Source organism: Colius striatus, chromosome 9, assembly GCF_028858725.1.
Source record: "Colius striatus isolate bColStr4 chromosome 9, bColStr4.1.hap1, whole genome shotgun sequence".
Classification (NCBI taxonomy): Eukaryota; Metazoa; Chordata; class Aves; order Coliiformes; family Coliidae; genus Colius; species Colius striatus.
Window position 1 is genome coordinate 26,108,705 of NC_084767.1, and position 25,948 is coordinate 26,134,652.

The window sequence follows — 25,948 nt, forward strand, 5'->3', positions numbered from 1 at the left end:
ATAAGTAGCTTATGGGAGCTAATAAATGATTTATAGTTATTTTGATAGTTAATCAATTACTTTAGAGCATTGGATAAGTAAAAAGGCTGCTTACAACCATGTCTTATACCCATCACAATCACCTTATTTTGGCTGTGTTTACTTACACTTCAGTATCAGTCTGTTGTAGATAGGCTAACCTTTATTAATGATTGATTAACCTGATAGAAACCTACTGCAAATGCAAGCTTTGTGTAAAGTGAGATCTTTTCTTCTCTTACTTCTGCTTTCCCTCTCCTACTGAAAAAAGTCTGCTTGAGGCAGCTGGCATAGCTGATAGGGAAGAAGCAGTGTTTCTTCTGTGTGCTACATTGAGCTAAGAGCTAAGAGGACGACTTCATTTTTCTTGTCTTGTCGTTAACTTAATCCTTTGGGGTTTTACTTTTCTTGAAATAATAAAGTCAGTCTGGAGCCAAATGAAAAGCCTTCTCAATTCTCAGGAAGGCATAAGGATGAAGTAACCTTGGTCTTTCCCAAGCTGGTGAGCAAATGTTTTCAGCTGCTGAATTTTCGCAGCAGGGACGGCAAAAGCATTTCCTGCAAATAAAACTCTACTCAGGATGTTGCACTAATGACACTCTGCACTAGAGTCCATAGTAATCTGTTGCCAGCAGTATTCTCATGGAATCATACAGAATAGTATGGGTTGGAAGGGACCTCTAGAGATCATGTAGTCCAACCCTCATGCCAAAGCAGCTCCACCTCCCATCCTCCTGACATACACCTTTTAAATACTTGTGTTAATGAGATCCCCCCTCAGTCTCCTCTTCTCCAGTTCCTGCAGCCTTTCCTCATAAGAAGATGCTCCAGTACCCTGATCATCTTTATAGCCCCCTGCTTCACTCTCTTTAGAAGTTTCCTGTCCCTCTTGAGCTGGGGAGCCCAGAACTGGACACAAGACTCCACATGAGGCCTCACCAGGGCAGAGGAGAGGGGGAGCGGAGTCTCCCTCGACCTACTGGACACACTCTTCTTGATGCATCCCAGGATGCCATTGGCCTTCTTGGCCACAAGAGCACATTGCTGGCTCATGGTTAGTTTGTTGTCAACCAGGACTCCCAGGTCTCTCTCTGCAGAGCTGTTCTCCAGCGGGTCAATCCCCAGGCTGTACAGACTCTGCACTTGTCCCTGTTGAACCTCATGAGATTCCTCTCTGCCCAACTCTCAAGCCAATCGAGATCCCGCTGAATGGCAGCACAGCCTTCTGGGGAATCAGCCAGTCCTCCCAGTTTGGTGTCATCAGCCAACTTGCTGAGGGTACACTCCGTCCCCTCATCCAGGTCGTTGATCAAGATGTTGAACGAGACTGGCCTCAGAACCCATCCCTGTAGAACCCCACTGGCCACAGGCCTCCAACTCGATTCTTTGTCTTTATTGGCCAAATGAAGATAAGATCAGGAGATGAGCCATTGGTTTTCTGCATGGAATTTGCCAAAGCATAGTTAAATCTCACATTCCACAGGGACTCTATCCTTTCTAAATCTGGATTTCATAGCAAACCCTTTAAAAAGTAATCTTCCTTTTACCTCCTTCCCTCCTTTTCTGCAATATAGTGAATAACATGTCCTCACGTATGCAAGACGATGCTACTATTCAGTGGCAGAAAGGTCTTCTAGCATTGCATCTATAATGGGCCAGAAGACTGTTCCGCATTTTCCCCTTCCTTATCTCACTCAGGAAAGAAAAAAAAGATAGTCTTTTCTTATGTGCCTTCATTAATGCAGAAGAATTAGGTGAATGGGCAAGTTAGTGTTTACAAAGCAGAGCCCTACAGATTTTTTTTCCCCCCAAATTCCTGGTAATTCTTGAATCACTGTTTGATTGTAAAATGCACATGTATGATGAGTTGTTACAAGGACATTAGTCTTAGGGCCAGTAGATTTATTATCATTTGAGCCTGACATACAAATCTAACAATAAGACCTGTTCTTCACATGAATGCTCCTTATGCTCCTGACTCCTTATGGTGACTTCCATGGGACTATTTCTGTGTTAGATTTACAGAGCTGATCTTTAATAGATAGCAATCTATCCTTATTACAGTGGGGAAAAGGAGGTGAAATATGGAGTTATGGTGAGGGCAGAATCGGGGAGCAAAGAAATTTTTCTTTCTAAACAACCAAACAAATATAGACACACCATTTGGAGGGAGTTTGGGTTGTGTTTTTAATTCTCAGTATATTTGACCTTCAAAAAGATGTGTAACAATGTAGTTCAGAGGTATAGCGCCTACAAGCTCAGCTTCTTCTTGTGTCTGTGCATCTGAAAATAGTGAAAACAATGAAACAGTTCATTGGAGTTCCCAGTGAGAAAAAAGGAAACTTGACAGCTTTTTCTTGCTTTATTGTTAAATATATCAATTTACATGCAAATGACCATCTGACACTGCCAAACAAAGTCATGTAACAGGAAGCAGGTATGAAAGTTACATATTTTTTTATGTAGTTAGTTTTATTAGTTTTGAAGCTGCTGGATTGCTTTTATTTCCAGGAGGAACAGAAGTGGCTGAATATATTTTTTAGTCCTGTACCAAGAATCTGCTCAGCACCTATGAGTTTCAAGAATGAGATTTTAAGTATAGCTTTTGCAGAAATGTGATTGAACTCTCTAATCAGAAACCACTGGCAGGGGTGCCTCAAGTTTCTTCTGTATCCTCTCACTGCACATATTGTGGTGGAATGCCTAATGCATACAGGATGTTTTGGAAGGGGATAGAATCCACGGACAGAAAGAGGAGGAAACAGACTAACTGCTGCCTTACTCTGCCTCAGGAATATGTGGTTACAAGTGATCTGTGCAATGCTTTATGCTCCATCTAACTAGCTGCTTTCTCCCTAAGCTTCAGACCCCTTAAGCTAGACTGTAAGGATGAATCTGGAATAAAATAGTCTTACAAGAGGAGGCTTTGTTACCTGTGGGTTGTGGTTCCTCCCGAGTTGCCTCAACAGGGACGCTCTGGTTCAGATGAGGACCAAGCAAAGCAAGTGGTAGAAAGATTATTTGAACGTGCACCCAGGGCCATGCCCATTATCCTTTGCACTTTTTCTGTTGGTCAGGGATAGACGGTTAATAAAACTCACATCCTGGGGATTGTTTCTACTCAGTTGCATGAGCACCAATATCAGCAAACAGATTGTATCTTATCAAGCCACCTAAGATAACCTAAAATTCTTCCTTTAGTTTCCTGTTTGGCTCACCTTCTTTTTCAACTCTCATTCTTATAAATCGATATGGATGTATTTGCTTTCTGCACAGATTTCCAGCAGTCTCTTAATAATCACAACAATCATTATTACTGACTAAAGTTGCATTATTCCTGCCAGATGGAGTCCCCTCCCTGACAGCCAGAACGAGTTTGCGTTATGTAGTTACAGTACATTTGTGATCTAAATAAACAGATGGCAGAATGTGACAGCAAAATATGTTCCAGTGATGTCAGCAACAACGCTTCCCATGTATAATTGCTTTAAATGGACATGGATGCAGCAAGAAGCTGGTAGTTTTAACAAGGTAGTTGGCATACAGTGTGGTAATTATCATACAACATCATCAATAGTGCCACGAGTGCTGTGTGAGTGCTGAGGGAAGAACATCAGCTTTGAGGAGTAGTGACAGAAAATCCAACTTTACACAACTGTCCCTGTGGATTTGCTCACCTGTGTAACATCTTGTAGGTGTAAGCACACTGTTAGCAGAGAAGCACTGTTTTCTTTTGGGGTCATTCAGCCTTATCTGAGAGACATTTTGCACTTTCTCCTACTCTACCTCTTACCAGGTCGTGTGGGAAGTATTAGATTTAGTGTAATGAAGCAGTGTTAACACAGCTGCTTATAATGCAGGACTGAAAAGTAAGCTTCTGGCTCAAGTTCAAAGGGGAAATTCACTTAATAGAATCTCAGTAGTACTCAGTGATGAACAAAAGTCTAATCAAAGATGAAGTTAGGCTCCTGTGGTCTGAAGAGCAGTGTCAAGGACTGCGCATAGTCTTCAACATTGCTTGTGATGAGTTTCTCAGTTCATCCCTTCAGGTCTGGCTGTGTGTAAAGGGCTTGGCTGTCTACACCTTAGGTAATGCCACACCTGGGTTTCAGTAGCTAAGGCTTGGGGTGCAATAAGGCAGTCTTCCACATGTGCTCTGTGAGCATTCAGCATTCAGGAGGGAGAAGCACTAAAAGCAGGAGTGTGGCTGAGCTCTGGCCAGGTCTGGGTGGGAGCATCAGAATGTGATCTCGGTTCACTCCTAGTCAGGGCTGGTGTGGGACTGTCAGAGTGTAGTAACATAAGATGCACCTACAAGAGAATGTACCAATCCTACTTGCTTTTAGTTTCCTTACAGAGTGATCAGCATTTAAGCTATGAAATTGAGGATTTGAAATCTACTCTCTTCAGTCCAACTGGGTTTCATTCACTAGTTATTAGATAGTTAGCAATGGTAGTTGTTATAAAGTCTTCCTGCTCCATCTTCATTTTACAAAAAAAGCACCTACAGTGCCTTTTCTTGAAGGACTAAACCTGTCAGCATGGGGAAGGATGAGGTAGAGCATCACCTTTATCTTCTGAAGGAACATGAAGTTCCTTGAAAAACAAAACCACAAGCAACTTGAGAACCGATAGCCAGAAAAAGAAAAGTCCTGTGAGCTTAGCTCTGACTGGGGCTAAGTGGTTGCACAGGACACATTTCCTTTACCATGATATTGGGCATGAAGACTGTGCAAGGTTTTGGGGACAGGCATTGAATGTATCACCCCATTGTTCAGATGAAATTGAACATGAGAGGGAGGGAGTGAGGGAGAGAAAGAGAAGTCATTATACATACTAGAGAGTTATTTAGAGTATAAGGCATGTAGATGAGGAGCCAGATTTCATATATGTTTGACACAATCCTGTCTATTTATATGGGCCATTTTTACAGGCAGTTTCAACCTTGGTGAAGCATAAAAACCTTCCAAAGACAAGATGGACCCTCCTCTTCAGCAGCTGCTGGGTGTTGAAGAAATGAAAGGAATCCACATCTCTAATCACTCTCTCTTTCTATCCATCCTGCCAGGTGGTCGATGCCACAAATCCTGCACAGGCCGGTGCTGGGGACCCACAGAGAATCACTGCCAGACCTGTAAGTTTGCAAGACTCTGAGAAACAAACAACTGAACAATGATGTAACAGGGATGCTACTTTTCCTTTTTCTTAAATTGCAAAGGGATACTGTAAATTCTGGATTTAGTAAGATTCTAAAATATTTGAATTCTCTTTCCCTGTGTTTTTACCAGCAGAGGATCTGCTTTTTTTCCCACCCATGTGAATTTATGTTTTCCTTTACTCCCATGTGCTTTCTAAAAATGCCTAAGCTAACTTGAATTTTCACTTCTTGGATGCAACATGGATCATGGCTCCTGAGAATGTTGATGGTTGTTTTGAAATATACTAGAATGGATACTGCAGGAATAGAACCAAAAGGCAGATCTGGGGATCTTTAATGACGGCCTGACACTGCAAAGTTCTTCATACCAAAATACTGTTAATTTCAGCGAGAGTCTGAGAATATTAGTTATTTTGCAGAATTGTTCTCGTTATAATAACTTCAGAATGTATTTGAGTTGTACTGAAAGAGAGAATCAGAGGGATTTTGCAAAAGAAGTAGTAAGTGAAGTGTTATTCACAATGTCTGTCTGTCCTCTTGAACTTACAGAGCATTAAAATGAATTTAAAAGAACTACACTGAGAGTTTCTTCCTTGTGTGCTTTCATCTCCTTCAGATAGGCACTAAAGAGCTAGAAGTGCAGTCATAATATTAGCAAATATAAAAGAGGAGAAAATTGAGAACTGTCTTTTCCTACAAGTTTTTTCTTCTCCACCCTCCCCCTCCCCACCCTTGCGAAAATAGTGCTATCGTTTACGTTTTCTATCTTTTGAAATTTAGGAGAGTGGAAATTGGTTGCATTTACTGGAGTCACTCTTCCTAGGAAATGAAATGGTTGCTGATATCTCCCCTGGAGAGCACTGCTCTAGCCTGTGCTTGTTTCCTTGGCTGAGTTGTAGATAGGAGAAAGGGATTGTGACAAATTAACCACTGTCAAGTGAGCACACCAACTAACTCTCTCAGCTGATGATAGCCCAATATCATCCACTTTTTTTTTTGGAAATATAAGGAACAGTGCAACTATGCCTTTTTTTTTTTTTTTTTGGACTCCTTGGAGCAAGAGATAAGAGGAAATGAGAAATGGCAGACAGCCTGACATGAACATTTTACAAACAGGAAATTCAAGCTGACCTCCTGTCTGTGGCAAAGTCAGGGGCACAGGGGCTGGAGCTGTGTGCTTGCAGAAGCAGGCTCGGGAGCATCAGCTGATGCTGCTGGCAAAGCTGATGACAGTTACAGCTCCACTAAAATGAGCATTTTCTTAGATTGCTGTTTCATATTGAGTTTTATCAGCAGGTGCGATTAAAAATGCTTTAGGACAGGTTGTAGGGATAACTGCATAATGAATCTAAGCAGATTCTTCTTTATCTGAATCAAGCTACTGTGTCTCCTTCCTTTGCTGGCAGTCTTTATGAAAGCCCCAGAGAAGTCAGTGCGCAGAAAGCCTCCTTACATCAAGGTTATGTGCTGAAGTAGATAACAGAAAGGGACTTAAACCCTAGCTGACCAAATTATTTTATATCATGGTTAGAATTAATGAATGCTGATTCTTTCTCTGTGCTAGTGAGACTCCCGTTTGTCTAGTAAAACTAGTAACTCTGTAAGAACCTGGGTAATTCACCTAAACTTGAGTATTATTCAGGTTGGTTTAGTCAAGAATGGTGCAAAACCGTGTCAGTTATAAAGATGATATTATCCTGGCACAAGCCTCGGCTCCAGCAAGCACAGATTCCAGCCTTATGTAAAGTCAGAATGTCCAACTGGATTCTGTGTGGCTGCAGAAGTCCATGTGGCAGGATCAACTCCCATGGTCTCAACCTCTACAAAGCGCTGCTGTCAGATAAGTGAATTGATTTGGTGGATTAATGTAGTAATACCAGAGAAAGAAAAAACTTATCTGCAGCGTTGTGAAGTCAGAAGCTTAGCTTTGCTGCATGGTAGTTTGCTCCAGAAGTAACAGCTATCTATCTCTTCACAGTGACTGCCCTCTCAAATCCAAAGGGGACAGGCTGGGATACAACCATGGATTTAAAATAAACTATGGAAAGACATATGCTATCTGAGTTCCAGGGAGATACACAGATCACACATTTCTAATTAAAATAGCTACTCTACGGCCTTTTACCTTCAAGCATGCTCTGCAGCCTCTGATTGTCAGGGACAGGAGTTAATTTTAGGTCATATGCTTCCTCCTTGCCTCCCTGATCTCCCTGCACCTGCAGTGAACAGTGGGCTTCAAGGAAAAGGCTGAGTATTGGACCAATAACGGGCATTTCTTCATTGCACTTTCTCAAAATACATCTTTCTGCAAACTGATTGAAATGAAGAATAAGAATATGAGTAGGAACTCGAAACATAAAAACATGAGTGTTGCTGTGCTTTGCTGCCTTCATTTCTGACTTTAAAAAAACATGTCTGGCTTTCAAGCTCATAATAGATGTTCTTAGATGCAAGCCAGAGATATGATTAATGATATCACAGATGTAGTGTATACCTTAACCTAGTCACCTTGGGTATATGTGTCTTTCAAACACATGTAGGAAAACACTTCATCAGTACTGCATCCCAGTGTCAAATTATTTTGTTCCTAGAAATAACTCAGAGGTATGTCTGCATTTTAATAATTTCGTCTTTTTATAGAGTCATTGAACCAGAAATTCTAATGAGCCCCCCTCCTAAGATAAGATTTAAATTATTTTCCCGGGAAAGGATAAAAAATGAAAGATCTTAATCCACATCTTTCATTTCAAATTGCATATGGAAAAAAAATTAAAATCCTTTTGTTTTCTGCACAAATATCATCTGCCTATCTGCTTATGTTGCCTTCCAGCAATGTCTCTCTGTATTTTTAACTCTACCTGAAACACTACCTGCATTTAACTGTCGTAATGTCTCTAAATGTGACAAGAAAATTTACATATTTAAAAAGACAATTAATAGGAAATTTAAAATAAGCAGCTCTGTTAGGAAGTAAAGAAGATGTCATCTCAGAGTCTTGTTTTATGCAGTCAAAAATGCATTTTAGTTTTATAATTAAAATATTAGTAAATATTAATATTGAACAGTTAAAAGCTAGATAGTGTTCTTTGTTTCAGTGTCAGGAAAGGCTAATGCTGAAATACTCCTTAGAGTCTATTTTTCAAAGAGTATTGGATGCTCTCTAAATAGAATGTAAACCACTTAAAAAACAAACAAGAACAAATGCTGTTGGAAGTTACTAATTGAATCTGAAGATCTATGATTAAGAGTTTGCAGGGTTTTTTTACTTTTCATATGAAAAGAAATTGAGAAGACATTTTGTCTTAGAGGAATGTTGCTGAAAGAAGAGAGAGAAATGAAAATATAGAATCCTAGTCCTCATAGAATATAGAGTCGGAAAGGGCCCATAATGACCACTCAGTCCAACTCCCTGTTCCTCACAGAACTGCCTAAATCTAACTGGATGACTAAGACCATCATCCAGACACTCTTGTACTCTGACAGGCCCAACTACGACGATGTAGAAAAGGCAACTAGCCCTTCAATCAAACCCAAAACATAAGTATTCAGTAAATGTAATAGTCTGTGTGATTGTATATGTGTACAGGAGTTTAGCCAGAGCACAACTGTATTTATATAGTCTTTGTGCAGCTGATATTGCTGAGAAAATGAATGTGCCAATGCAGTAAGTACCCAATTAGAGCAGCAAAAGGTGAATGGGAGCCTGGTGGGGAGAAAGAAAGAGCTGAACCAGCAGCTTAAAATCAATTGAGGCAACCCAGCATTTTTGCTTGGAGACAGCATCTTTAATTAAAATTTTGTTATTTTTCTAATAACTTTGCATGTTCATAAGACTTCTTCATTGATTTCAGTTACTTTCCTTTCTTCTTCTCCTTCATAGACCTATAGTGCCTTGACATAATTAAAGATTAAGAAAAACAATGAGAGACTGATTAATGAAGTACTCATGCCACCCCATCCCCAACACAGCTTATTGCTATGTCACAGTGAAATAACAATACAGAAGGATTGTCAGCTTTCTGCATTCCCCCATAAACCCATCCCAATGCAGAGCACATTTTCTCAAGACCTTGGTGTTTGCCACTGTTCTTTGCTGTCCCAACCCTGACTGTGACGGTTCTGTGCAGCCAAAGCCTTGGATTTCTTGGGATCCCACAAGGAGTCAGTAGGTGTCAGAGTAGGTAGTTGTGCTGACCTTCAAAAAGTCAGGTTTGAAACCTGGGGCCTTAGCAGTAATTAGTGAAGGCTTTTTCTTTCTTCATCCACTGTTGGGTGAAGAAATGAATATCTGCCACCTAAAATGCTTCTGAGGTCATAGCCCAGAACTCCTGGATCTCACACGTGTGTCTGGGCTGCAGGAGGCTCCTGATCATGCTGTCCACTGGCTCACCTACAAACAGTCTCCATACTAGGCAGCAACAGGAGGAGTTTGGTATTACTCCACTCTCTCAGCTTGCAGCAGTTGCTCTTGGTTGATGCTGCCTGTTCACAGCCACTGCCCAGTCCCCTACCCTCTGTCCCCACTCCTGGCACCATCTCAAGCCACATGTCCCCTTCTAGGAGCCACTCACCGACATTCATCAGTCTGAATAGATAATGTCTTGAGTAATATTTACCATTGTATTTCACCTTTTCAGATAGGTCTCAAGTCCCAGCTATAAAATCAATTAATTGCATTTCTAGAATATTTTGGGGGAAAAAAAATTTGCTATCTTTTTAAACTAGTGCAGCTATGTGCATTTTGTGTAGAGTGGCCCCATGACAAAGTTGGCAGGAAGCTGAACTGTGAATTATGTTTCTTGGAATCTGAATGATCAGATTATTTTGAGACTTCAAACAATACATATTTTATTGCTTTGTGTTTGTTTTGCTTTAGGGAAAGCCCTTCATTGCAAAGTGTCTTGAATATGAGCCCTTAAAAATATTCAGAGCCCACTAAGCTCTTTTCTGTCTTGGTGTATGGTGCCACTGAAGATATCTGACAGGTCCTGCTCAGAGCTGGACCCTCAATAGCAGTTATAATGCAAATACAGCTTGTAGTGAAACAAAAGATAGGGTGTGTTGTGGCCCTAGAACAAAATGTTGGCATTTCTGTTGGTACTGTTTGTTTTTCCAGTAAAATAAACAATTAGGGAAAAACAATGATGAACTTTTGCTGTAACTGTAAATTTTGGAAACCACTTTGTATCTTCCTAGTTTTCAGGAAAACTTAAAATGCACCCTAACTTGAACAGCATGGTAGAAGCTGGTGCCTAATTGTTGTCAGAGTATGTTTTTTGAAGATACTGTATTGTGCTGGAAAGGGGGCCATATCTCTCCCGGTCAGTCTTGGTGCAGGTGATCCTCTGGAATAAATTGTTGTAGCCTCTTAAAAAGACAGATAATTTAAATAGAAAATTACACTATCTTTAACTGTAGACATTGCCCAAGTCTTGAGAAAAGTGAATAATTGGGATGATTTTGTCCTGGACTAATAGTGTGAAAACTGCTGAAAAGATGTCGGTAAATTGCTTAAATCCATTGCTGCTGTTGGAGCTCGTTTCCCACTGCTGTTCAAGCTACACAGCCTAGGGGAGCACTGTTATCTGCAGCTCAGCTTGAAAGAAGTGTGTAATCCTGCAAATACAGACTTTGGCTTGCTAAAAGTAGTAACTCCTGAGGTGACAAGAAGACTGAGTCATTTCTGAATATGCCAGGTCAGTGGGTTTGTGGTCACAGACACCAGGCACAGGAGAGGCAGGTCTCTTCCCCTCCAGGCAAGGGATTCACCTTCTCAGGTGTGTTTTTGGGCAGGCAGCAGTGGAGGATTCCCATTACCTCTTGCAGTCAATGGTATGAGACATGCTGCTGGGCCTTGCCCTCTGCCCTTTTAAATTTCTGCAGGAAACCTCCCCCCTGGGGAAGCAATTGTTATATAGTCATGGTGGACATTGTGACCCGTTTGCAACAGCAGCTTCCACTGAGGTAAATAAATTCTAACTGAGCCAATTAGATTACTTGTACTAATTGTCTACACAGAAATGCTTTACACCAAAACTTCTCAGGTTTAAGCAAAACAATTTATTGCTATGGAGCAACAGCGAGGAATGCTTTTTAACAGCATCTGCTGGTGAGCAACCATGACATGCTATCATGCCCTCTTTTCCTGCTGTCACAGCATTAATTGTATTCACCTGAAATAAGTCTCCTTGGCTCTCTACTTCTAGAGCAATTACAAAAGAAAGGAAAAAAAAAAAGGAGATATGCCACTGATTGCTGTAATCTTTTAGGCAGTGCTAGATCGGGTGGTGATGGTGAGGGGAACACAGATATTGTGCCCTCTGCCTGCAGAATCTTCTAGATTACCTTCTGTCTTCTAGATGGGGAGGTGCAGCCAGTGTCCCCTACTTTGCCAGGGTGAGGAGGGGGGTCAGTGCATGGCCTTGGGCTCAGCCTTCCTCTGGCAGCTCTAATGCTAGCTGGCGGGGCAGAAGGTGGTGGCAGAGGAGAGATCATTTTAAACGATGAGGTAATCATGGTCATGAATGGTTGCTGTGTAAAAGGGAGGCAGGCTGTTTGGCTCAGAGGCCAACTCCTTGTTTGAGGAGTGGCACAGGTAAACACAGAGGATTTGGGCTGTGGAATTGAAAGAAATTAATGTCCTCTCTACTGGTGATACAGGAGAGCCTCTGGAAAAGTGTTCTCTGTCAAGTCAGGTTAAATCTTGGCTTTGACTCCCTTTAAGGTCAAAACAGATAGTGCCTAGTCCAGTGCAAATGAAGGTACTATGGACCAACTTCTGATCTGGCAGAAAATGTGCAGTCACTGACTGCATCTGTTTTCATGAGATGTGAGACTGTCCCTGACAGCTAATGGTGATGGCATTCTGCGACATGTGTGTTTTGCTTAACATATGCCACTGTTTTATATTTCTGTCCTAATGTTTATCAACACTACTACTTAAATAAACAAATTCTGTTTCTCTAGCAGTGTTGACAGCAAGTGCTTTTACAGAAATTTCCCTTGTTTCTTAAATTAGAACAAAATATAGGAACATAAGGAACAAAAGTGTCTTGTGTTTGGGGGTTTGCCTCTGGTATCAGCAAGGTGGAATTACTTTAAAAGGATATCACTTTATGCTGTAGATTATAAATGATGACATCTCATGTGGTGTTTACATTTTTATGTCTTAATAAATATTGTATATTTTGAGAAGCTTTGACATTACCTGAAATAGCAAAGGGAACTCGAATTGGAAAGTACTTATAAAAGAGATATAGATACATTAGATAGTAGCAGAAAGTTGGATGGAATTTTGCATTCTATGGTTTCTTGAAAAGTGTTTTCCATAGAGAAGTAATTAAATGCTTTTAGCAAATAAATGTTAAAGGCTAACTACAGCAGTATAACATCCTTGCATTTATCAAAAGACAACTGACAGCCTAGGTTTCTGGCATTCTGTAGACAGTGGTTGGTATAGTCCTGTGGATAATATTAATTATTTTTCCTGTAAAAGCAAGCGACTATAGCCAGCTGAGGGGAGAAAGATGCTTCACTTCTTGACCACTTTTTGCACAAGACTAAGCCCTGAGGTACAGTAGTGCAGTTTTTTTCCTTGTAAAGGAAGACTAGATTTAGTTATTTAGAAAAGGTAAGTGGTGTTTCTAAATGTTTTCCCATCTGCTGTCTGTATTCTGTTCTGTTATCTCATTGCCTGTTTGTCAAATTGGTGGACATCAAGAACACCTCTGAGATTGCTGGCCTCACTGAATTTCACTTGTTTACTCAGTGTTGCTGTTTTTCATGAGGGAAAACTCACACAGAACTGGTCAGCTCTTCTGTTGTTTTCATATTTTTCCATCAGCTCTTTACAGAAATTAGTAACAATAATATTTCACCTAAATTTCCAAGGTTAAGAGCAAATACTTTAAAAATTCTTCCTCTGCAGTCCTCGAGCAACATATGTGCTTGTAATGAGGCTATTGTGAAGGTATTCTGGAGGATAAGAGTGGCCAATACTGTTGAATCTGCAATTCTGTGATTCTGTATGAATTGCCTTGAGGCTTGAGAGTTTTTTCAGGATGCTATTAAATTTGTTGCTTTCCTCCATGTGCAACTGAAGATCTCTCCCCTTAGTTCTGATTCTGACATGGTGATTTTTCCTGCCTCCTCTTAGTAACGAAGACAGTGTGTGCAGAGCAGTGTGATGGACGGTGCTATGGGCCCTACGTCAGCGACTGCTGCCACCGGGAATGCGCTGGAGGCTGTTCCGGACCTAAGGACACTGATTGCTTTGTATGTGTGAGACTCTTCATTTTTCTTGCTCCTGACAGACACACTGAAAATTCTTAATGCTTTAATCCGTGAAATTCACAATTTTGTCCTCTTTAATGTATTACATGCACAGTTCCAGATTTAGACTGCAAGTTTTAGCTTTTAATATTTTTCACATTATATTAACATCACTTATCTACTTAGTATTACCCATTAACAGATTTACGAGATTTGTAAATACAGATTGGAAGCCATTAGTATGCTAATCTCTGTGATTTTTATCTTTTGCTTTTTATAAAATTAACTTTTAGAGGTGATAGGGAATTTTTAGCAGTATTTGTCATTACATTTGAGCATGGCTTTTATGACTGCTCTGTCTGTGTTTTATTTGACAGTCAAGAATACAATTTAGCTTCTGTGAAGGGTGTTCCCTGTCACTGCCAGACTTGATTTAAATTCAACCTCTTTACTGGACTTGCTTCTTAGCTGAGATGGAAGGAAAGTGATATCCAAAATTCTTTACCTTAAATGCATGCTACTGCATGTGCTTAAGATGAAAAGAGGAAAAGGCTAGCTTTTTTCCTTAAAATAGACAATCTGAACATACAGTAGGCCTTTAGACAAATTTTTCGTGTTTGGAATCCATTATTTAAAATAGTGTAAGCAGTTTCAGAACACAATTCTGATCTCAAAAATGTGTAGCTCATCACACATTCACGAGCTTGCAACATACAGAGGCAAGTTGCTAATGTTTTCAGGGGAAGCAAAAGAAGCCTAAGACTAGAACATGCACAGAGAGGTGGATTTTCAAAGGAACCCAAGTGATTGAAGAGGCAAATATCTACAAAGTTGGGTAGGCTCCTTTTAAAATCTTCCAGATAGAATTGGAAGTAGTTGTGTTATGTTATTGAAAATTGCACACATTTTTACAGTGTAGGCAAGTGGATCATAATGAATGGTCAGAAATGAATCTTTCCCTGGCTGGGCGTGAAACATGCTCACTGTTCAGATGTTGTATGATAGTGGTAGGTGCTGTGCTTCAAAAATACATTTTAAATGCTGTTCTTTCACTGCTGATGAAATGCAGTGATGGCCTGACTTAACAGCTAACAGATTTAACTAAAGCTGTTCTTTGTGGCTGGGGCTTTGCACAAGTAGATGCTCAGCACTTGTGGTATGCCTGATCCAGCGCTCAATGGAAGTTCTGTGTTGGTTTTGAACTGAAGAGATGAGAAAATAACATTCTTTCCTGTGTCCTATACATTCTAACAAGGTAAAGAAAAGAAGAAAAATGCAGTTATTGTTCCCATATGACTAATGAGGAACATCCTCAAAGCTGATGTGTTGGGATCTCTCTGTTTCCAAAGATTAAGGACAAGTTATTTGCAGCATATGTTCTGTGACATTGCAGCCTGAAAGCAAATGAGTCGGACTTTCAGAGTTATCGCAGTTACGGAAATCCACGTGCTGAAAACCAGCTAGCGTGTTTGTTCTGATCCAGCAGAGAAGCACCCAGGGCTTTATTCTCACTCACTCCTGGCCCAAGAGCAATGTAAAAGAAATTCGGCAGGGGTCTGGCAATTTTCAGGACTAGTCATTACTTGCTTAGTACACACTGGGTAGAAAGTGTACCCTTTAGGCTATAGACAACTGCGCTTAGCTTTCAGCACAGAACTTTCGATTTTCCCTGTGTGTTTTTTCTGTGCTTTCATTCACAAATTAGTGGCATTTAGTACCAAATGCTAGAAGTTTGCATATATTATCGACGCAATTACAAATGTATACAAAGCTTTATAGTAATAAATTAGAATTTCCCTAGTCTTCTAGATGATCTTTTCTTGAGAAGTGCCGTCTCTCCAAAGAGTATTGGTGTGCTTTACTTTATGAATTTGCTAAACTCTTACTGAGGATTGTCCTGTGTATGACAGAGTACCTTTTAAGTCAATTGCAGATGTAAAAGATGTGTGGAGAAAACAAACTAAATTAGTACTTATTCATAAGCAAAAGTACAGCTTATGAAGCATTACAAATCCTTTAGCACATTATGGCAGCTTCCAACAGCATCCTGTTGTAAACATGATTTTAATATTGATAGATAAAATTAATCCATCCTCTTCCATATGCTACCATCCAATCATTTGCATATTCAGTTCTGAAAGCAAGTCAATAATCATCATCTAACATAACTGCAAGCAAATATGCTAAACCGAACTTTTAGAGATATTCTTATCTTACATTCAAAACCAAACTGGATCTAAAACTTGAAGTGCATGGGAGGGCTCAGCTGAGAGCCCAATAGAACCAGAATAGTGACTGAACCTTATTCATAGGGTGGAGTTCTCATCCATTTCTCAGTAAAGGAGTAACTGGCTGTATCTTTGTAAGAAAATAAAAAGAAATAGAACAATCTGGTTCTGCAAGAAGCTGGCAGTTTTTGTAACACACATTTTTAAGAACCAGAAAATATAGGACCAGCAGTTTGGCTTAGCTTATCCTCCATACAGGACAGTGCCTTCGTCATGGAATTCCCTGTTTGTCCCTTTCAGCAGCAGATTTTGTCTTCCTCCCTTGGTGACACTATTAGCCTCTCTCTTCTGGAATTTTTGATGTGACAAGTAATGTCCCTCAGCCCTGCTGGTCTCGATATGAATGGAGATACGGACTATTAGTAAAAGCAGCAGAACAGAGGAATCTTTTTCACCTTTCTCTCAGTCCCAGCCCTAAAGGGGAGGCACAACACACATTTTAGTATACTTGTTGACTCTTTAAAGATTCAAAATGGTCTGTATTTTTTGAAACTTAGAAAAAGACCAGACCTGGACAATGACCACTAAAACTTGTAAAGCAACCTGGCTTCTGGAAGACAGGCCAGTGGGGAGGCAGAATCTAGTAGCAGTGGCTGCTTAAACTGTTAAAGGGATCCAAGCCATGCCACAGCTTTTATATTTGCATGAAATTTGACATTTAGAGTATGTTTTGTGGATATTACTGCAATAGTTTTTTATAAGCTGTGGTTAAAACCATAGACGCCATATGTGGTGATAAGTATTGTCAAAATCAATGTGGGTTTTCCATCAACCTTGCATGTTCAATTATTTTCCCTGCATATCTTTACTTTCTTAATCCACACACTTGCCTCTTTTTTGTCAGGGCCCTGTCCTCTGTCAGCTGAGGGTGGGTGAGCTTGCATGCTAAGTGATAGAAAGTTCTGTTTTCTTTTCTCAGTGTGTTAAGCAATGGACTTTGTTAAACTTGCACTTAGGGAAATGACCCCCTTCTGTGCTAGCTCAAAAGAACTTCTTATCCCTCTTGCCTTCTAATTGGGAATTTCAGTTTTCAGTTGGATGATGGACTCATGCTGTAAGAAATCTAAAGATTGGACATCTGAAAAAGTCATTAGCATTTGTTTGACTAAGATAAGTGGCTGTTCACTCTTTGAAGTTTTAGAATGTCCTATGGAGCTGTGAATTAGTTGATTGCTAGGAGTAACCATAGTTATGAAACAAATTATAGTGTTGTTATGTTTGTGTAGGAAGTGTTGCAACATTCAACTGTGTTCCAAATTAAGGGGGCTCAGTGAGCCCCTTTTCAGAAGTCACACATTTGCCAAGATCCTAGCAAGAAATCTAGGTAGCCAAAATGAAGCTTAGAAAACTGACACATTCCTCACTCTTGCAGCAAGTCTGAACAATCAAGACTGTATTTGAAACTTTAAAAACCAAAAAAAGCAGTTACATGAGTTGGTTTAATATATTCTTTTCTCCCTTATTTTGCAGGCCTGTATGAATTTCAATGACAGTGGTGCATGTGTCACACAGTGCCCCCAGACTTTTGTCTACAATCCTACCACCTTCCAACTGGAGCATAATCACAATGCCAAGTACACCTATGGGGCCTTTTGTGTCAAAAAGTGCCCACGTAAGTGCTATATTAGCTGCCTTTTCCTACAGTGATGGGAAGCTTGAGTGGCATTTCAGGAGCCTTACAAAACAATGAGAGAATGAGAGCTAAGTGCACAGTGCAGTATCTGAAATTACTCCACATGTACTTGCAACCTGTAATAAGTCAGTCATCTGTTAACTAAAGGCAGTGACATTCAGCGTTGCTGATGCTTTCCAAGTAGCCTGTACTCTAGTGATTTCCTTACAGAAAGGGAACTCACTGGGTTTCTATTTTCATGACCACCACTTGTTACATTCACGCTTTAGATCCACATTTGTAAATCTCAAAATGAACTGTTAAAGTAGTCAGTGGGATTGTAAAAGGAAATAAATTTATCTTGCAGAAAAATAGTAGTCCCCACCAGTACTACCTGTCACCAGATGTTTCCATGATACTGATGTGTTTTTCTGTACTTGGAATAACAATGGCTAGACAGAAAGCTAGCTGAAGTATTTTCTGAGCAGTTCTATCACAGTGAGGAAAAACTGCACAACAGTGACAATAACACAATCTTAAAACTCCAGAGTAAAATTATAGTGAGTTAAAAAAAGAATAATCCCATGCATGTAAATAACACATGCTTCTGAGATACTAGACAGATGATGACAAGTAACAGAAAAAGTGAGAGGGTCATCACTTATATAGTCTTTGATACTGCTGTTTTAGTTAGAAAGAAAAATAAGGGAGACAGTTTCTTGCTCTCCCTTTAATTCTCATCAAGGTTTACAGCTGTGTCATACATTATTTTATCCATAAATATACATATAGATAACTATAATAAATGGAACAGTAATTCAACCCAAAACAAAATCTAGAATTTGGTTCTCTGTGGAGATTGACAATATGCTGAGACTGTGACTGTCAAGGCTTAGTTTGATCTGTAATAGAGTGGTGGGTTTTTGGAAATAAGATGATTTTTTTTTCTACAAATCCAAATACTTCAGCGAACTTTTTTTCCTTGTTTTTTTTTTTTTTCATTTCTTGATAATATTATGTAGGAGTTTCTATAATGTAGAAATTCCCTTTGGCAATTGTTTTACAAGGCAAAATTAAAATATTTGTCATTGTATTGTGCAGTATTTCATCCCAGATGTATGTATTTGCATGTGAATGAAAGAGATAGGGCAGAGTATCTTGTGCTGTTTCTCTCCAATTACTGTGTCTTTTTCACTCAAATAGTAAAACCAAACTGGATTAGGCCTGACAATTTTTGGATTTTAGAAATCTCCAAAAGCATGCCTAATTAACTTGCTTATATAGTTTTGAAAACATTGAACATAAAATGTTAATGTCGATGGGGAAGTGCTGAGGTAACTACTAATATATATTGACACAAAGAGTCCAAAATCATTTGTCTCAGTATCATTTAGTCCTTTAATTTGCTTACTGACAGTAGCTTCTTTTCCTCTTCAGATAACTTTGTGGTAGATTCCAGCTCTTGCGTCCGTGCATGTCCGAGCTCCAAGATGGAAGTTGAAGAAAATGGTATAAAGATGTGCAAGCCCTGCACTGACATTTGTCCTAAAGGTAGGCAATAAAGTTTAGTGTAAATTTTCTTGAATGTAGTCTGTGCTGTAGTAGAGCTGAGCAGGGTGTTATTTTGGTATGAAATGGGTACTCTTCATCAGTATGTGGTAGAATATTAATAGCCTTTGGATACCCACAGAATTTTGAGCTGTGTAGGCTGTGTGTGAATTATATGCAGTAGAAGTAAAAATTATGCAGTTGTAATGGTAATATAATCAAACCAATTACTTTTGATGAGATAAAAAATTGAAGGAGATTTCTCTGCCAGTTTTAGAAAAATCTGAATGAATTCTTCATTATGTTATTTTCATGAGAAGTGTTTCCTGGAGGTATTTCAGAGCTGTCCTTTTGTCATTCCAAAGGAGAACATACTGAAGCCCTGGCTTCATTGTAGAGTATGTCTCGTACTTGTCAATACAATGTTAGATTTCAATGTCTTTCCCCTCTTTTTAAAAAAATATCTCTATTTTCTACCATCTACCATGTCTGCCATCTTCCAAATGTCCAAACGTAGACTAGAAATTTTTCAGTGATGTTGCTGTTGAGAAGATTGAAATCTGTAGGTTACTTTGCACTGCTCCTGGCATGAAGTTCTGAGGAGCAAAGTGCTATCAATTTTCCCCTGTGGGCTCACACCACTCTTTAGTCCTAGTGGAAGCCGTATCTGGAAGGGAATTTACAATGAAGCTACTGAAAAACTCTAAATCAACAGTTACTTCACAGGGACCCCAACAGTCATCAGAGCACTCTGCCAAGACAGGGTACTGACATGCTGAATAGTAAGTGAAAGCAATGTCCAACCTTTTATCCTAATTGTAGTAAATATTTTTTTTTTTGCTGGATAGATAGTTTTATGCATGAAAATACATATGTAGTGTTTCAGTCAAGCTCTTAGGTTCGCTCTGGGAGGAGGAAAGTTATCAGATGTTTGTGAAACATTCAAGTCTACTCCTGGTAGCTGCCATTAGAGGAGCAGAGTTAGGGAGGTGGGATACATTACAAGATGGGAGTCACAAAGGATTTATTCTGGATGTATCTTGTGTCCCGGAGAATGCAACTAAATTACATAGAAAGACTACACAGAGAAATTTCGTCACTGAGTATCAAGTTTCTCCAGGGCCTGTTAACTTGTTTGGTGGGATGATGAGTAAAGAATTATTTGTATGTCCTTTCTAAAGGACCTTATGACAAGTGAATGGTTAAATTCACATATCCACCAGAGCAAAGGGAATCTCATGAGCTATCAGCGTTAAGGCCTCTCAGTTTCTGCATTGAGCAGTGCACAAATAAATGCAATGGCCACCAGGCTAGTCTGAGCTAAGTTATCAACTATCTGTTTACAGCAGGGATTTTGTATGCATGTACTTGCCTTTAGATCCAGCATGAAATACCTTAACCTATCTGCCAGAGTGTTCTTCTCTATTTCTTTGTTTTAAACTGGCACATGCTTATTTGAGAATATGGAAGTTATTTGAGAATATGGTGTTATTTTAACACCTCTCTGCTGTGTTACTTCTGAAGGAAATGTCGACGTGTGACTAGAAGGCCAGCATGTTCTGATTCAGTAATTGTTTTCCTAACTCCTTGTTTTGGCAGCATGTGATGGCATTGGAACAGGGAGTTTAGTGTCAGCTCAGACAGTGGATTCCAGCAACATTGACAAATTCATAAACTGTACCAAGATCAATGGCAACCTTATCTTCCTTGTTACAGGGATCCATGGGTAAGTGACAAAATGTTAAGACATTTTAATGTCATGATGCCAACTAAAATGAATTTTGTCCTCTTCTCAATGATGGCCACAGGCTTCTTTTACCTGGAACAACAGATCCAGGATAAATTTGTTTTCTGCATTCTGTTATGAAGAAAACTGTTACCTTACGATTCAGCCTCTAGGGAAAAAAAGGATGAAGTAGACTGCTCTAGAAGGAACTAAAACAACTATGATCTTGGGTTACCTTATAAGATCCTTGGTACTGACTTAAAACAAATGACTGATGAGAGAATAGAAGGGAGAAAGGGAAGTTTGTTTCAAATCTCATATGACCAGCAAACAAATGTGCAGAATGGATGCTTCACCTAGCATGAGTTGTCATAGCCTGGGTGCCTGTAGCTGCACTGTGTTTGCCATTGTAGCAAAGTGAATGTGTGGTGCAATAGCTGCAAGGTTGGGATGTGTCCAGGGAGGATGGGCAGACTCTGTTTTGATGGTCAGATGAGATCCAAGGCAACTGGCTGCTTTCTTGCATGGTATTCTTTCTGTCATTGAGAGAACAGTAATATTATTGTGTTTTCTTACTAATTCAAGCCTTCATGTTGTAATCTGCCATGGTGAGTTAGTTACATGTGATACTGAGGTATTTCTGGACCTGTTGAGAGTGAGAAAAATCCTCAAAATTCACAAATATATTCAACCCTTTTGTCTCTTTGCTGCAGTAAATATGCAGATATTTTGTTGTACATTAACAGTGTAAAGTACTCAATTGCTTCTACCATTGCACAGGGTTCATATTTTAACTTTTAAAGTCCCTTGGAATTTTCAGTATTGCTTGCAACTGGTTGTCAGGGTTTGATATCTTAGAGTTCCCAAAGCAATTCGATGATTGCAGCTTTATGATGTAGCAAAAATGTGATTAACTGAGTGTCTGCAGATTGATCTGAGATGCAATTCTGGCGTGAGTAGTGCCAGCAGATTTTTTTTAGTCTTTGTATAGATTCAGATATGTTCAGATTATAATAAAGTGGTTGACATTAGACCGCCTGTGTCGAATATCCCTACTAGGTGAGATGGAAAGACATTATTTGTTTTCTTCATTTGATGTAGTGATTGGTTGCAATGCTTCACCTACAACTTGACTCAAGCCACAAGAACGATAGTAAAAATCCTCTTCAGTGGGGCTCTAGGGCTCAGTGATTCTCAAAAGGCCAGTAAATATGAGTTTTGACTTGATCTTCTCATCTCTCCAGCAGGGAGTAAAGTGTGAAATCATAATGTAGCATGGGGAGGAAGAAGTGGTTTAAGAACTTGAACTTAAGGACTTAAGGTTTGGAACTTGTTGAAACTCTGGAGAAGGACACACGAGTCAGGCTATCACACTTTCTAATCTGGCCAGATGAACGACTAAGAGGTTGAATATAAATCTGTTAAATCTCACAGAGCAGGAAGTACTCTAGTAATTGCAAGACAAGCAACTAGAGAACTTAAGGAATTTTGTGTCAATTATTCCAGTGCATTACATGGAATGTAATTTTGAGTATTAGAACTGGGTTAGTTGGAAAAATTATAATACCTGCAAAGTTATGAGATGAGTCTCATTAAAAAATATTTCTAAATAAAGAGAGCCAAAATCAACCTTGAATAAAAGCATGTTCATCTGAAAAATATCTAAATTGTCAAATGTAAATGTTTTGTTCTCTGTGAATAGAAAAATATAATCCTAGGACATGTAATGTTGAAACGGTGTAGAAAATTCTCTTTCAGTCTTTATGATGAAAACTCACTCCAAGAAGTCCTAAGTATGAGGACACAGTTCTACAACCCTGTCTTTTTCCACAGCATAAATGCCAGTAGTATATATTAATGGAGGAGGATTTGATAATTTTAAAATGTCTTTACATTTCTGGAACAACTTTTTCTTTAAAATTTCTGTTACATTTTGCAAGTCGGTAATATAGAAAGGAAACTTTAAACATGACATTTGCTAGACATTAGTGCATTATATAAACAGTATAGAGCAACAACAATAACACATATTTCCACTCCAACTTTTGATTAATTTCTTTTATTTCTTCACTTACTCAGAGGAAATAGCAGCTTTTACAAGTGTGAATTTTCAGTGTTTCAGATTGTAGGAACTTAAAATCTAACTCTCTGTGGGGAATCGAAAGACTTTTTATACTGGCAAAGAGTAACTTCAACGAAAGATGCCAAGTGGATGTTTTTGTCTTCATTGAGAACTGTGCTATTACAACTGATCTTGTTGTATTTTTGATCTTGTGATTCTATAGCCTGTCTTTCCCTGTCCTGAATAGAATCATATAATCATAGAATGGTATGGATGGGAAGAGACCTCTAGAGATCATCCAGTCCATCTCCCCTGCAAAAGCAGGACCACCTAGATCAGGAGACAGAGGAACACATTCAGGCAGGTTTTGAAAACCTCCAGAGAAGGAGACTCCACAACCTCCCTGGGCAGCCTGTGCCAGGGCTCCCTTACACTTACAGTAAAGAAGTCTCTCCTTGTGTATAAGTTGAACTTTTTATGTTCCAGCTTATGCTTGTTACACTTTGTCCTGTCACTGGATGCTAAAGAAAAAAAGTGCCACCCCATCCTCCTGACATACACCTTTCAAATACTTGTGTTAATGAGATCCCCCCTCAGTCACCTCTTCTCTGGACTAAAAAGCCCCAGTTCCCACAGTCTTTCCTCATAAGAAAGATGCTCCAGTACCCTGATAATCTTTATAGCCCTCCACTGGACTCTGTCTAGAAGTTTCCCATCCCTCTTGAGCTGAGGAGCCTAGAACTGGACACAGGACACCAGATGAGGCCTCACCAGGGCAGAGGAGAGGGGGAGCAGAACCTCCCTCGACCTGCTGGACACATTCTTCTTGATGCATCCCAGGATGCCATTGGCCTTCTTGGCCATGAGGGCACATTGCTGGTTCATGGTTAGTTTGTTATCAACCAGGACTCCCAGGTCTCTCTCTGCAGAGCTGTTCTCCAGCAGATCAATCCCCAGGCTGTAGTGGTGCATGGGGTTGTTCCTTCCCAGATGCAGGACTCTGCACTTGTCTTTGTTGAACCTCATGAGGTTCCTCTTTGCCCAACTCTCAAGCTGGTCGAGATTGCCCTGAATGGCAGCACAGCCTTCTGGTGAATCAGCCAGCCTCCCAGTTTGGTGTCATCAGCCAACTTGCTGATCCCCTCGCTGATCCACTCTGTCCCCTCATCCAGGTGTTTGATGAAGATATTGAACAAGACTGGCCCCAGAACCCATCCCTGTGGAACTTCACTGGCCACAGAACTCCAACTCTTTTCTGTACCTTTGATCACCACCCTCTGGGCTCTGTCATTCAGCCAGCTCTCAATCTACCTCACCATCTACTCATTGAAGCCACACTGCCTGAGCTTTCTGATGAGGATGTTGTGGGAGACAGTGTCAAAAGCCTTGCTGAAGTCAAGATAGGTGACATGCACTGCTCTTCCCTCATCCTAGAAGGCTATCAGGTTGGTCAAACAGGATTTCCCTTTGGTAAATCTGTATTGAGTCCCCCTGATAACCATGTTTTCCTTTGTGTGTTTATAGATAACATCCAGAGTGAGTTGTTCCATCACCTTTCCAGGGATGGAGGTGAGGGTGACCAGCCTGTAGTTTCCCGGTTCCTCATTCTTGCCCTTTTTGGGGACTGGAGTGACCTTTGCTTTCCTTCAGTCCTCAGGCACCTCTCCTGTGCTTCACAATCATTCAAAACTGATGGAGAATGGCTTAGCAATAACATCAGCCAGTTCCCTCAGCGCTTGTGGCTGCATCCCATCAGGACTCATGGATTAATCCCTATCATTCTGTGATTTATGGGTGTCCAGCTTGCCTAACAGGTCTCTAACTCCATCCTCATCCACCAAGGTCTTCTGTTCTCCAGACTATCTCACGATCCTCTAGGGTCTGGGCTTCTCGAGGGTGGGCCTTGGCCCTCCATCTTCATAGATGGAAGTAAAGAAGGTGGAAGGCAGTAGCTCTGCCTTCTCTGCATCCCCTGTCACCAGGGCACCCTCCTTGTTCAGCAACAGGCCCACATTCACCCTCATCTTCCTTTTGCTATGGATGTACTTGAAGAAGCCCTTCCTTTATTCCCTTAACATCATTTGCCAGGTTTAATTCCAAAAGGGCTTTTAGCCTTCTTGGTTTCATCCCTACGTGCTGTGGCAACATTCCTAAAACTCTTCCCAAGCAACCAGGACCTTTTTCCACCTTCTGTAGGCTTCTTTCATCCTCAGCAGTTGTCCCAGGTAGCTGTTTATTCATCCATGCAGGCCTCCTACCTCCTTTTCTTGATATTTACCTGTGGGGACACACCGATCTTTGGCCTGGAGGGAGTGACACTTGAAGACTGACTGCTCTTGGGCACTACTACCATCTACAAGCCTAGCCCATGAGATTTCCCCAAGCGGGTCTTTGAAGAAGCCAAAGTCAGCTTGCCTGAAGTCCAAAGTTCCAATCCTGCTTGGTGTCCTGCTTCTTCCATGCAGGATCTTGAACTCCACCATCTCATGGTCACTGCAGCTAAGGCTGCTTAGTACTTGAGCCTCAAGTCTTTGTGAATTTGCAATAGTTTATATAAAACCTCTATACATAGAAATTATTTATGCACATTTATTTAAAGTAGTTTATATAGAAATTAAATAAATATGAGTTTGCTTTCACTAGTGTCCAGAAGTCACATATAATGAAGATAGATGTAAATTTTGGTGAGTCAGTAGTGCTCATTCTTATAACGTAATGCTCTACTGAAGCATGTGGATAAAACCCTCTTTAATAGGATACATATCTGCTGCCTGAGACAGAAGACCCATTGACTGGAAAATTGTTAGGACCTGTATAGGCAAGATGCTGTTTCCTTGTGGTTGGGATGATAAAAAGCCAAGCTGCCTTCTGTTTGAGTTGCTGCCTTTGAAGGGGTGGGATATACTGAGGAGAGCGATAATTTAAGGATAGCCAGCCCCAGCTAGCAGCATATGCAGCCTCGTCCTTTCTTCCTTGGCTCACAGCAGGAGCAAGAAGCCCTCAATATTTACCGTCTTTTTATCTTCCATCTCCATCTCCAGTCACAATCAGATGAAACTGTTGCTCTTGGAGCTGTAAAATTCATCTGTGCCTCTTCAGAGAAATCCTGGCTCTGTTAATAGGAATGGTAGAAGTTGAATGCATCATTTTGCACTTTTATATGTTGATAAAATGTATTAGACATTTGGCTATCAAGACATTTAAATGTATACTTGTATCTTAAAAGACTATCTTAGGATTTGGAGGTGAAATTCAGTGACCTCAC

General features: G+C 40.1%; 1 protein-coding gene across 1 annotated transcript in view; it reads left to right on the forward strand.

Moving 5' to 3' along the window:
- ERBB4 (erb-b2 receptor tyrosine kinase 4) overlaps positions 1 to 25,948 on the forward strand; it is a 422,209-nt gene that overhangs the window by 220,354 nt on the left and 175,907 nt on the right. Inside the window, exons 6-10 of the mRNA XM_062001955.1 lie at positions 5,087 to 5,152; positions 13,332 to 13,450; positions 17,206 to 17,347; positions 18,785 to 18,898; positions 20,495 to 20,621. Coding sequence (XP_061857939.1) covers positions 5,087 to 5,152; positions 13,332 to 13,450; positions 17,206 to 17,347; positions 18,785 to 18,898; positions 20,495 to 20,621 — 568 coding nt within the window. The remainder of the gene's footprint in view (positions 1 to 5,086; positions 5,153 to 13,331; positions 13,451 to 17,205; positions 17,348 to 18,784; positions 18,899 to 20,494; positions 20,622 to 25,948) is intronic.